Source organism: Cannabis sativa, chromosome 3, assembly GCF_029168945.1.
Source record: "Cannabis sativa cultivar Pink pepper isolate KNU-18-1 chromosome 3, ASM2916894v1, whole genome shotgun sequence".
In the NCBI taxonomy this organism is placed as follows: Eukaryota; Viridiplantae; Streptophyta; class Magnoliopsida; order Rosales; family Cannabaceae; genus Cannabis; species Cannabis sativa.
The window spans coordinates 54,272,544-54,285,847 of record NC_083603.1 but is presented as its reverse complement, the minus strand read 5'-3'; the positions used below and the strand labels follow the sequence as shown (position 1 = coordinate 54,285,847).

General features: G+C 34.4%; 2 protein-coding genes across 3 annotated transcripts; both read left to right on the top strand.

Moving 5' to 3' along the window:
- The first annotated feature begins 7,695 nt into the window (after window positions 1-7,695).
- Window positions 7,696-8,954, top strand: LOC115708899 (protein PXR1). Its single transcript, XM_030636922.2, has 2 exons — window positions 7,696-7,858; window positions 8,293-8,954. Exon 2 carries the CDS (start codon window positions 8,338-8,340, stop codon window positions 8,674-8,676), a length of 339 nt encoding a protein of 112 aa, XP_030492782.2. The 5' UTR covers window positions 7,696-7,858; window positions 8,293-8,337; the 3' UTR covers window positions 8,677-8,954.
- A 132-nt stretch (window positions 8,955-9,086) lies between these two features.
- Window positions 9,087-10,906, top strand: LOC115708898 (mitochondrial outer membrane protein porin of 36 kDa). Of its 2 annotated transcripts, XM_030636921.2 has the most exons (5): window positions 9,087-9,319; window positions 9,405-9,494; window positions 9,736-9,797; window positions 9,901-10,127; window positions 10,262-10,906. In XM_030636921.2, the coding sequence occupies exons 1-5, from the start codon at window positions 9,271-9,273 to the stop codon at window positions 10,563-10,565; spliced, it is 732 nt and encodes a 243-aa protein (XP_030492781.2). In that variant the 5' UTR covers window positions 9,087-9,270; the 3' UTR covers window positions 10,566-10,906. The 2 variants fall into 2 exon arrangements, with proteins under 2 accessions (XP_030492781.2, XP_060968117.1); XM_061112134.1 differs by lacking the exon at window positions 9,405-9,494.
- The last annotated feature ends 2,398 nt before the right edge of the window (window positions 10,907-13,304 follow it).

Below are 13,304 nucleotides of genomic sequence, written 5' to 3'. Positions count from 1 at the left end.
GGAAGAAGTAAAGGCAGGAGGAGCCTCAGGAGTGTGAACCCCAGCAAGCTGATCCAGGATGACGTCCATGGAGATACCTGCTACAACAGAAATAAGCAAGTGTTAGAACATCCGTGGGAAACCACTAACACAAGATATGGCAAATAAGCTAGTCCTACCCGGACTCCCTAATTCGGCCCTAGCAAAGTTCTGAACTTTTATGCTGGCAGCATCGTCTCTGAGATAGCTGTCCGAAGGCCGGAACCAGCTGGATGTAATGTAAGCTGAAGGACCTAAGGGAACAGGCTCCGGAGGACCAGAACCCATCCGGGACCGACCTAGGAAATCTCCTAAGTTTGAAAAATAAAATTCCTTCAAACGATCCCCCCACCGGGTCGAGGGCATCCTAAACCTATACAGACGTTCGTCGAACCCTACGGGCCTACGACTGGCATATTCGCCAACAGAAGGAACATAATGAATTACCAAAGGAGACTTACCGCCGGCGCCGGAAGTGCTGGCACCAGGAGCCCTAGTGTTTGGCTCTGGAACCGAAGGCTGTGGCCTGGGAGCCCTTCTCTCCGAGGAATCCCCTATGTGAAGGGGCTTCCCGGCACAACGATCTCTAATCTCTTCTTGAAGAATCTTGTCAAAAAATTTAGCCTCGGACTTCCCGGCAATCGCCTGACTTCTTCTCTCCACCGGGCTCCCCACACGGAGCACCCTCCCGGAGGCCGCCTGGGCCTTAGAGTACGCCTTCTCCTGGGCCTTCCGGTAGAGATAATCCTGGTATTTCTTCTCTGCCGTGGCGATGATCTCGTCCCGGAAGATCTTCTCCGCGACCGGCGCCCTCACATTGGGACAGATGACCCGGGAGAGGTTAGAGTCCTCCACGAATTGATGCGGAAGGATAAGTTTGGCCTTCCTGCAGTTCTCCGTAGTGACCAAACCCCCGACGTCAAGATCGGCTCGGTCATAAGAAGCAAAGGCCTGGGCTCTCCGGAGAAAGGCTTGGGTAGGGGCGGTCCGCTGATATGGAGGGATCCTCACCCACTCAGTGAGGAGCTCCGGGTGGTCCACTGCCCTAAATCTGGAGGAAAAGAAAAAGCGATGGCGATACTCCTTGACGTGAGTCTGCCTATTATACGGGACCACCCCTTCATTAGCAGGGTGGACCCGAAACCCATAAAAACCGTCCTTAAGTTTGTCCCCCTTCTTGGGGACGGAAACAAGTTCATAAAAGTACAAAATTTCCGCCGGGCGGGGAGATCCCCATCCTCGGGCGGCATAAAAAATAAATAAGCCGGAGAGCAGGCGGTAAGCTTGGGGATGAGTTGGTATGGCGCAAGGCTGACAAAAACTAGAAAATTCACAAAATAATCCTGAAGAGGAAGCATGACACCGGCCATCAGGTGCGTTTGGCTCCAGGCTCCGAAGCCGCCGTAATTGTGGTTGGACGTCTCCGCGTCGCGAGGTGGCCGTTGGTAGGTTCCTGAGGTGGAAGGCTTGATTCTAGCAACCTCCACAATGTTCTCCAGTTGGTGGGGGCAGGTCAAGGTGGAATGAAGCTCAGCCGCTTCCCAACCGGTCGCTCGGGACTTATACCCCTCCTGGGCAACGGGTCCCAAGGAGACCTCCTCAGTAGTAGCCATGTGCTTTCCACTCTTCTTTGAGGACTTCGAGCCAGAAGCAGACATTTTTCTATTCTGTGAAAAAAAAAGAGTAAAAGTCCAGCAGTTAGGCCCCGTACCAAACCCTAAATCAAGAAAAAGGGAATGGGGGTCCCCTAACCGCTGGAAAGAGGCCCCCTCCGGACACGTGTCACGCAGGAAACCCTAGAAGGATTCCCTGGACAAGTGTCGGGTGCAGTAAATTCGTAGAAGATGGCTTTACACGATAAAGAAAACAGAAAGAAAAGATTCTGTTCTATGCCCTAAGCAACCATTATACGAAGAACGTATGGTCTTCTACAAAGAAAATACACAATAACAACAGAGGCATGACAATGGCGATCCTACCACTAGAGCAGTAAATTCAAACAGACTGCACGAGGAACCTAAACACTTGCATGCCCAGAAATCTCGAATGCAAACCCAGAAAAAACAAACAGAATAAGTAATAAAGCAAAGGATGCAAAAAACTTACGATGAAATGTTAAACTGGGGGTCCTGATGCAAGTCGAATGAAGACGAGAAGAACTGGGAAAGTCGCAAAGTGTTTGAAGGCTTCGTCCTAGGTCTGAGAATTTTCTCTCTAGGAAATTCGAGCAAAGTTGGCAAGAAATGGGAAGTAACCGAAATGAAGGAAAGATGGTGGCTTTTATAGGCAAAAATGCATGAGGAACAGGCGTCATCACCTACCAATTGAACGGTGAGGGAAGCGCACGATTCAAATGCCCAAAGATCAACGGACCAGATTGATTCGCAATAAAGGCGGTGGAAACGCTTGAGTATCCGTCTAACACCATTAATGCGCCGTATCAATCAATGGGCGTGAAACGAATCGACCTCTGCAAAAAGTAAATCGCTGCATTAAATGCCATCATTTAATACACCCTCACGCGCTCTAAGCTCGTGCCAGGATACCGAGGAGTCAACCGGAGGCATCTGAGCAAGCCTCGTTTCATTTTTCAAATAAACAAGGCTTGGGGGTAAATGTTGCCCCTAATTTTGCCCAATATACGTGGACCAACCGGACAGGGACACGTGGGTCAAGCAATTCACATTATTTGCTAAGTCTTTTATGCCATAAGGTAACGTCCCAGACATAGGTCCCGGAGAAGGCACATGGAGCTCAAGGTGCTCCCGGAAGCTCGCATAACGCTAAGGCATCTCCGCGAGGTGTCAGGTTTCTCCTGAGCAATCAAGTCGCATTAAATGCCGCATGGGAGGAAGCGTGTTGGGACTGCTACACGCAATAAAGTCTGACGGCACAACCTCCAACCAGCAGCGCCACAAGTAATGATCATTTAAGTCTAGCGACGGCTACACTGTGAAGAGTCACGTCAATCAAAAGGCAATAAGGACATTCCACATAAAAACCCTACAGCACCTAGGGATTTGACCATGCATTACTCATGGTATATTCATTGGGAATACCCAACTTTATGGATACTTACAGATACACTTGTAAGAACAATTCTAGGGATTACCCCACCAAAGACACTATAAATACCCCCTCAAAGCTCATTAAATGGGATCGAGAATCTTGGGCTGCATATGAGCAAGTAGAGTAAATACTCACTAAGAACATTCTCTGTATTTATAAGGGTGAAATTCTCCCAAGGATAATCTCTGTATTAAATACGTCCATAAATAACAAAGACTCGTGGACTAAGACTCATTAACGCCCCAACCATGTAAAAATCCTTCTCTCACTTTCTTACAAGCTCAATAATCTTATAATATTTTATTAGTTACCGAAAATCTCGGTCAACAATTGGCTTTTCTAAATATACTTATGTATTTAGTTGAATTTTATTCTAAATAAGAATTTACTACTATTTATATATTATATATATATATTGTTAAAGAATTTTTCTATTTGTTTTTTTGGCTCGATCAGGTTATAATTGTTTGCCTCCACATCTGAATCTGAATATATAAAATGTGACTATATAAACGAATTTTTGGTTTATGAGAAATTATTGAGTGACTTTTTTTTAAAAAAATATTTTCTTTTTTTATATATAATGTGGCTATGTAACAGAATTCTTAGTTTAATGTTATTATTTATTTTTCTGTCAAAATGTTAACAGAATATTCTAATATTCGACAAAATATTCTGATTAGAAAAAGTTAATTATAATTGATTAATTTTAGCAAAATAATCCTACCAAACTTTAATCTAACAAATTTCTCTTTCTAGAGCAAAAATCTTAGCCTCCAACACAACCTTTACCAGTTTATAAGCTTAGTTATAATTTCTTAAGCTATATTTTATAATTTTAATTTTCATTTTAAAATTTAAAAAATACTAATGAAGGCAACATGCTACATATTATACAAAAGTATTGCATTTATATATCCCACGATGTTTCAAAAATACTTTGGAAAGTTCATCTTGAATTAATTATTAATATGTAATAAAAGATATTAGTTATTATATTATTACTTCAAATAAAGGAAAGTTCTAGAGGTGCTTCTACTTTCTAATCATCTCTTGGTTTCGGGCAAAAAGTCATATTCATGTGTTATGTGTACGTTTAACTTTTGTTAATAGGACAGGGAAGAGAGTATAGTCTTACAGAACTTGAAATGTGAACCTGAGTTGTCAGTATATACATAAAGGTATTTTACAATTTTGTATACATTATATTAATTAATTACAAAATATGTGCAAAAAAACATATTATCATTTTCTCATACATTTTTATATATAATTAAAAAAAAATCAATTTTTTTTTTATAATATATATGGTAATAATTATTGATTATTATATATATGGTAATATTGGTTATGTTTATTTTTATGTTTACAATTATAATAAACATACCAATAATATAAAATATCTTATATATATGTTTATTTTGTATATGTTTATAATAAACATACTAATAATATAAAATACTTTGTATATATATGTTTATTTTATTTTTTATTTATTAAACATACTAATTTAATAAACAAAATAATATGTTTATTATATCACTCTATATGTCATGTTTATTTTTAGTAATTTTAAGTATTGATTTATATTTATATACATTAATGTTTATAATTTTGATATTGTATTTTATTAAAAAAATCTTATCAAATAATAATAAGTCATACTAAAATAGATAATAAACATTTATATTTTAATAAAAAAATATTTAACTTGTTTATTTTTATAAAATTGTTTAATTCATTTTACGAAATTGTTTATTTTGAGTTTTAATAAACATATTTTATTATTCAATGATTAAAATGTATGGTTTCATGTAATAAGTGTTGTTAAAAATTATTAATTACTACGCAAGTGCACGCAATCAAGTAGTATACTCACGCAAGTGAGGTCGAACCACAGGGAATTGGATTAATTACTACTAAATTATACTTATAAAAATCAATAGTATTTATAATTGAAACAGAATGAAAGTAATTCAGAAAACTTAAATAACACAAGTGAAAGTTGAACAAGATGAGATAATAGGGAGGAGAATCCTGTTGTTGTTTACCCAAATCGTTAATGCCTAATTGCTATCCTATTCTTGAAGTGAATGACAGATTATAAAGTAACCTATCTCTTTTCAGATCTTCTAGATTCTAAATCACATGTTATCTAATTAATTCCTTAATTAAACTAACATGAAATCAGCATTAGGTAATAATCTACTCGTCACATAAGTCATGTAAATACTCTCGTTTCACATAGAACATCGATTATCTCAATTTTAGCATTCTCAATTCTCACTTTTCAGATTTCGAATTGAGATCATAAAGCATGCACAAGGTGATCAATCTTAAACATGAAATTAAACACAAATTAAGATAATTTCACAAACAAGAATGGAGGAATGGTAATTAAACATTAACTAGGCAAAACATTAAACAACAATCATCATCCTCCCTAAATGGGAAATTTAGTTCAGAAACAAATCCATAACCATTCCTAAAGCAATATTCAACATAAATAAATTAAAGATGAATAAAGAAAAGAACTGTTGGTGGATGAATTTTGGATCGTCACTTGAATCTCTGTGCTCTTCCTGCCGCTCTCTGCTGTATTTTAGGGTTCCAAATTGCTTCCCCTGACTTCCAATCGCAGTTTTCTATTTATAACTAAAATTTAGGGTTCGATGGACGAAATTGCCCCTGGTCCGTACGGGATCTCGCCGCGGCCAAGCTTCCTCTCGCCGCGGCCAGATAGGTGTCTAAAAAACACCATTCTGTAACTTCACTATGGCCGCGGCGAGGGTGTATCTCGCCGCGGCGAGATGGAATTTTCTGCTTCGATCTGTTTTAGTAAAATGAGCATAACGTTCTCATTCAAACTCCAAATGAGCTAATTCAAGATGCGTTGGAAAGATAAAAAAGAGATCTAAAACTTTTATGTTTTGACTTTTTCCAAAATATGATCAGAATATAGTCGAATTTAGGCTTGAAGTTTCAGCTTTATTCTCTTTCAAAATTTTCTCTATTTTATAGATCACTATTTTTCGAAATTTGTCCAATTTATACATCCCAAGTGTAGAAACCTGAAATCATAGAAAACAAGCGTAATTCTATTCCAATAACAATAATAAAGAAGAAAAACAACTATAAAATGTGACCCAAAACTTAGGCTAAAAATAGCCTAACAATAAGTTTTAAAAATGTATAAGTTTTTAAAATAATTTTTTTTTGCACATTTTTTGTAATTATGTTTTTTTGTTGTACATTTATGAAAAAAGCCCTATACATAAACCTCAATTTTGGCTTCTTTAACCAGCTGCCACACACAAGTTACTTACTCTTAATTTATAACCATTTACAATTTTTTAACACTCAAAAAGTTACCGAGTTTGTTTTCTATAGCTCTACTTATTAAGGTAGAAAAATATTTTTAGATTGACTCCTCTATTCCGTTTATTAAATGAATTATTTTCAAGTTGACACATTAACTTAAAAAATGACACAATAATGACCTACTACAAAGTATACACTTATATTCATTCTATTTATTGAGAATCAAAACTTCAATCTTCTTCACTAGATTAGCCAGACACACACAATATTTGGACATAAACACAGGACACAATATTATAACTCAAACTCAGAAACACTCAGTCGAAACTTGAATGAATAATGCCACTCTTTTAAGTTTTAAGACTGTATATGACTAGGCAATTTTGGTTATTGTATTATCATTGCTGTTACATATATAGTTGATCATTTTTAGATTTTTTATGTGAAATTTTGTATTGTAAGCTTTTTAGAGTTTCTAATAGACTTCAATGAGTAATAGATTTATATAATTATACTTGGAATAAATTTTAATAATGTTGTTTGGTGGATTCCTATTTTGTTATTAGGTAACATGATATTATTATTCGTTAGCCTATCACAATTATTAAGTGAGAATGAATCAATTTAAAAATCTTTCACTATATTAAAAGGTGAGATTGATTTTAATATGAGCTTAATTATAACTTTTATTTTGTATATCTATTATTTTATTTGAAAACATGTGAATAAATGACTACACTATATACAATAATTAAGGACATCATTTCAACTACAGAAAGTTAGAATAATAAAATGAGAGTGTTAGAAAAATTTGAAAAGCGGACAAATAAGAGTTAATTTACCACTCAAATATCAAATACTTAATGTTAGCAGACAAAAAAATATACAATCAGTTAATTTACTATTGAAATTGTCAATACTCTACTAATAAATGCTATATTTTCCGAATTTTGCTTGTACACGCGTTGCAACAAATTATTATTTCATAAATATATTTTTTTTCCTTAAAAATGAACACAAGGTAATGGTGTTGAACCTAATAATTAATAATATATTTTTTAAAAAGTTTTTAATTGTATCAGTACTTTTTAATAATGTAGAAAAAAAATTACCATAAAATTTAGTATACGTATCTCGCACGTAATTTTTTGTTAATATATATATGCGTAAAAAAGAATAATCAAACTAAGTTACTTTGTCGAAATGTCCTTAATTGTTTTTTTTTATTCCAAATTAATTTATGTGGCTTCTAATTAATTTTTTAAATTAGAAAGAATTTGAAAGGTAGATATGAAGTAGTTAAGTTTGTAGAGAGTAAGATGAGGATAAACATGTTTTTCGGTTGGTAATTGTATGATATCCAATAGTGATAATAGTCAATTAGTGATTATAAGAAAGGGTTCTCTACTCTTCCTCATCGAATCATTTCATTCCCACTACAACATTCCAGGTATTATTTCTCTTCTCTTTTCTTCTATTCTTTCTTTTATTTCTGTTATTATTAATATATGCATTTTTTCACATGATAAACTATTAATTTCACTTCCAATTTTTTTACACTTACGCTTATTCATAATTTTTTATTTTAGATTTATTAGTATTACTACTCTGAAAATTGTAAAAATATTACTTTGACGAATAAAAAAGAAATTGGCACTTAGTGAATGAGAAATTTACTCCTATAAAAACGAAAGTTAGATGTAATAATTGTTAAAAATGAAGCTGAAAAACAAAAACAAAAACAAACATTGTATTACTGTTCATGACAAAATTAATATGTACAACAATCCTAGACAATAGTAGTATTTGTATCCTTATTTGTTAGTACATGTTCATGTAGCTCTTTCTTCTAAATTACTTAACCTATTTTTTTCTTTTTTGCAGAGAAAATCTAAATTATAACTCAAAAACAGTTACAAAGTTTCGAAAATGGGAGACTCTGCTGAAAAAGTACATGAAGAGAAAGTTGAAGTTGAGAAAGAACATAAAGAAAAAGAAGAGAAACATGAGAAAATACTAGAAGAGAAGAAAGAGAAACATGAGAAAGTAGAAGAGAAGAAAGAGAAACACGAGGAAGGAGAAGAGAAGAAGAAGAAAGATAAGAAGGAGAAGAAGAAAAAGAATCCTGAAGACAACAAGGATGGCGCCAAACTCAAACAAAAGCTCGAAAAGATCGAAACTAAGATTCAGGCCTTGGTGGCCAAGAAGGAAGAGATTTTGAAACTGATCAAAGAAGCTGATCAAGTAACCCCATCAACAACAAGTTAACTTCAGGAAACTTGGTCTGACTTTTGACCCCTCTTGAGAAAATATTCAGCTGATTATACAAATAAGTGACCAAAGGTTCCAAAGCCCTTGTGTCTAGCTAAATTGTGTTAACATTATGACTTTGTAACTAGTTTGTTAAACAAAGTCATCTATAGTAATACCCAATAGTAGTTACATTACATCTCTTGTAGATTCCAGATTCAATACCGTACCATTAAGAGAATTGACTATTATTTATTACCACATTAATGAAGTTTTACTCAATGATTATGACTTAATCAAAGCTCTATAAAAATTCTTTTAGTACAAACTCCATTGATGCTTTCTTTGTTGAGGAATATGCTGTTTTGTGAAGCAATACATATAAACTGTTGACAGGAGTAGCTGTACTATTATATGTTTGCATCACCAAAACTAAAACCTCAAAAAGGGTGTTGGAAGTTTCATTTTTCTACTATGCTCCCTTTGTTTGTACACAAGGAAACTTCCTCTTTGGTTTTTTCATACCATTGTCTTATAAATATTTTTTAGTTTACTTAATACCAATCAAGACTGATAAAAAAATAACAGATTAGTTGATTAGTTTTAAACAAAATGAGCTACTGCCCCGGTTTATACTTTGACATTGGCAAGAAAGCTAGAGGTAACCATTTAATCCTCTTCATTTAGTAAGGTTTCTTCTCCTTATGTTGATTACTGGCTTAAGACATGTTTTACTTTTTATTTAGATGTTCTCTACAAGGATTTTTCTCACCAACCGAAAACTAATGAAACAAACTACCAAGGCTGCGATTGGAGCTTTGATATCTCTTGTAAAAGTAATCTTTCCCTTAAGTTTGTGCGTGATGTAGCTCAGGTTTACTTTCCAATATTCTTTTTTCATTACCATGAATGTGAACATGAATGTGCAATGTCTCTCAATAGTAGTTTGAGCACATTTGACAATGTTGTAATCGCATAGTTATATTTACCACTACATGTATACTTGTTTTTGCTCATGTGTTTGTTGAAATCAAATTTGGTTGTTTGACTATGATTTGGCTTCTGTGACTGTTACAGTTCAAGATATTATCCCTGGACTAAGTGCCCTTGTTGGACTTGTAATACCCCATTCTGGCAAGGTACTAAAAATGTGATCTTTCTTTGGATGCAAATCATGTAATTAGTGACATAGTTACTTTACTTGAATTCAATCAAGAACATAAAAAGTGATTTTTGGAACAGGTTGAGCTGCAATACATGCAAGACTACTTTGGGGTAACTGGTGGCATTGGACTGAAAACAGAACCCATTGGTGTATTTAGCCCAATACTGAATTTCTCAGGTGTAGTGGGCACCAGTCTATTCTCCTTTGGGACTGGCTTTTCTTTTGACTTGGGAACAAGAGAATTTGACAAATTCGACACTGGTTTGAGCTTCACCAATGACTTGCTTATTAGTTCCTTAACCTTGTGAGCAATCCTAATAGAACTTAGACAAACAAAACTATTGAAATGCTTTGCGTTTGTGCTTTTTATAGCTGTTCACAGACTTAATCGATGCAACTCAGTGTATTGAAGCTAAAGTATTGCCCTGATTTATGCAGGGACAAGCTTGACACTTTGAAAGCTTCTTGTTACTACACAGTGAACCCGCTCACGAAGACAGCCATTGCAGCAGAGCTTAAGCATAGTTTTTCAACGAGTGACACATCTTTTGCTGTTGGGGCTCAGCATGCTTTGATGCCCTTGACAGTGTTAAAAGCAAAGGTAGACACACATGGAAAGGTTGCTGCTATGATTCAGCAAGGGTTGTGGGACAAGTTGTTTCTAAGTATAGGTGGAAAAATAGATTTTATGGACCAAAGGAGGATTCCTAATATTGGACTTTCTATGGCTATCAAAGTCTGAAACATGAATAATATTCCTTTATTCATTGCTGGTACAGTTCTCTGTCTTGAAGCCTGTGTATAAGGTTATAAGTGAGAGCAATAAGTTTTGCAGTATTTGATAAAGGTTAAAAACAGTGTGCCTAATTCTCAACTTTAGTTATTATTAATATACATAGAGAAAGATAATAAGAATTTCTCAGTCCCTAGGGGTCTTTTCACAAGGCTTTCTACAACTCAAACTGGTAGGTTATACTGATTTACTTCAAGAACAATTTGCTTGTGTACTTTGTCATAACATATTTGTGTTACATATAATTTTCTCTTAATAAAGGCAATGGATAACCACTGTTAAGCAAAAAATTTACATTTAGAATATAAAAAATAAATGCAAAACACAATTTCACCTATGCTAAATTTATAGCATAAGATTTTATTAATTTAAGTTCGACCCATTCAAGATTATAAAAATAATCTTTTAATTACAATCCTTTTGTTTAAAAGAAATACCCTTTGATTCCAATTACGATGATATTAAATAATTAAAATAATTTAGGGAAATTTGGGGTGAATTCGGAATTGCAGAGTTGTTGACACTTGCCCCTGTTCCACTTGTTTCTGCTTACTTAAACTAGCTTGTTTAGCTAATTGTGTTATAAGATATTCAACTTCAACATCTTTCTCTGCCAACTTTCTTTGCAATTCTTCAACTTGTTCCTCCAAACTCATTGTTCCAATAACAAACACTGACATACTGTCAAATCCAATATTGTTACATTTTGCTAAATTTCTTAGGAAATTCTTCTCATTATTTACAGATGAAACATTGCGATATGAGTCATTGGAACATTTGTGAGAGCTTTCAGATTGAACTGCTAAGAATTTGGGACACTCATAAGCTAAACATTTTCGTACATGCTGTAGTTTTGAGCATACTACTTGTCTCATGTACTGTTTTGGCTTATTCCTTAATGCCCCAGTTATAACAGTGGTGGTTCTTACGGTATTTAGACCATGAAGATATTCCCACCTTCCTTCTTCTTTTTCTCTTGAAGTCCATTCATTTATGTCATTAGAAAATGTGTACGAGTTCAATTGTGAAAAATTAAACCCGGTACTTGCATCATTTCTTATGGACTTAGGCTTTGATGTAAATCCCTTAGCAGGATTACTTTGAAACAATGAGATGTTTCTCACAAGGTCTGACTCAATTCCTCCTATTTTTACTTTAAAAGGTTTCCTAGAAATAACCGGTTCTGCCCCAGTATATTTGGTGTATGACCCAGTCGTACTATTATTTAGTAGCTTTGTGATGCAAAGTGATGAGGTAGGATCTTTAGTGGTATTTTGTATTGAAAAATCTAGACCATGGTTTCCTCCTTTGTTGAATTCACCATGCAAAAACTGATATCAACCAGATTGATTGGAATATAACTAATCATTATTTAAGTCAGATATTGTTGCTTAACCTTTGTGGTTCTAATAGGAATGCCACTAGATTTTGTTGAATTTGTTTGAATGGACTCGGAAGAGTTCAACATTGCAATAGCCTTCGATGCTTGAGCAACTCCTCTCTTAATAGCTTTAGCATGTCTCTTCTTTAGCTCTTTGATGACTTTTCCTTTTAAAGCCTCTGCGTTTTGATGAGCTCCTATGACCTTTATTTTCCTTAGAACATCAGTATGAGTATAGATTCCAACAGAAAATGTCACAAGAAAGTCATCCTTCTTCTTTTGCCCCAAGTTGGTGTGTGCATGTGCAAGCTTGTGGAAAAATACTGTTACTTTTGGTGCCATTATTTTTCCTGTAAAATAGCACACTTAATTACAAAAGTGTGATTTATTAATTCTCAACGTAATTAGAGATGAAAAGGAGAATGGGTCCTACTGGGCGTGTCAAAAATTATGTTAAGCAAAAAGTTTACATTTAAAATATTAAAAATAAATGCAAACACAATTTCACCTATGCTAAATTTATAGCATAAGATTTTATTAATTTAAGTTCGACCCATCCAAGATTATAAAAATAATCTCTTAATTATAATCCTTTTGTTTAAAGGAAATACCCTTTGATTCCAATTACGATGATATTAAATAATTAAAATAATTTAGGGAAATTTGGGGTGAATTTGGAATTGCAGCTGAACTCAGTCCATTTAATTAACCGAGCTGCCTACATACCTTCTTTGTAGAAGGATCAAGCCACTTGTAGTTCAGAATACTGTATTTTAGAATTTGGATATAAGGATTCTGGTAGATGACCATTTTCAGGAATCCTTTGCTATTTGAATATTTAGAAAAATTCCTAGGTAGATGACCTTTTATGGAATTTTAAGATTTGTATTTTATACCATTTCGCGGTATCAGTTACTTCACTTAGTCTTAGCAATTAAGTTGCCTACGTATCCTTTTATGGGAATCAAGTCAAACGTAGTTCCAATGAGGTGTTTTGATAATTATGAGGTGAATTAAATCACTTTGAGATTTTGAGGTAAATGACCTCATTTAGAATTTTTGAGGTGAATGACCTCATTTCGGATTTGATGAGGTGACTGAATCATTTAAGATTTTGAGGATTTGTGATTGTACCTAATCTTAGCAATTAGGTTGCCTACGTACTCAAGATGGGATCAAATCAAACGTAGTTCATAGCATATTTTGTGATGCTTTGATAATTAAGAGGTGAATGACCTCTATTTTGGGATGCCATTTTTTATGGACTTGAATTTTAGTCCACTTTTGAATTTTGAGGTAATATTATT

Coding starts and splice junctions, on each gene's coding strand:
- LOC115708899 (XM_030636922.2), top strand. CDS start 8,338: ATGGGAGACTCTGCTGAAAAAGTACATGAAGAGAAAGTTGAAGTTGAG.
- LOC115708898 (XM_030636921.2), top strand. CDS start 9,271: ATGAGCTACTGCCCCGGTTTATACTTTGACATTGGCAAGAAAGCTAGA. Junction 9,320..9,404: donor CATTGGCAAGAAAGCTAGAG/GTAACCATTTAA, acceptor CTTTTTATTTAG/ATGTTCTCTACAAGGATTTT. Junction 9,798..9,900: donor TAATACCCCATTCTGGCAAG/GTACTAAAAATG, acceptor TTTTTGGAACAG/GTTGAGCTGCAATACATGCA.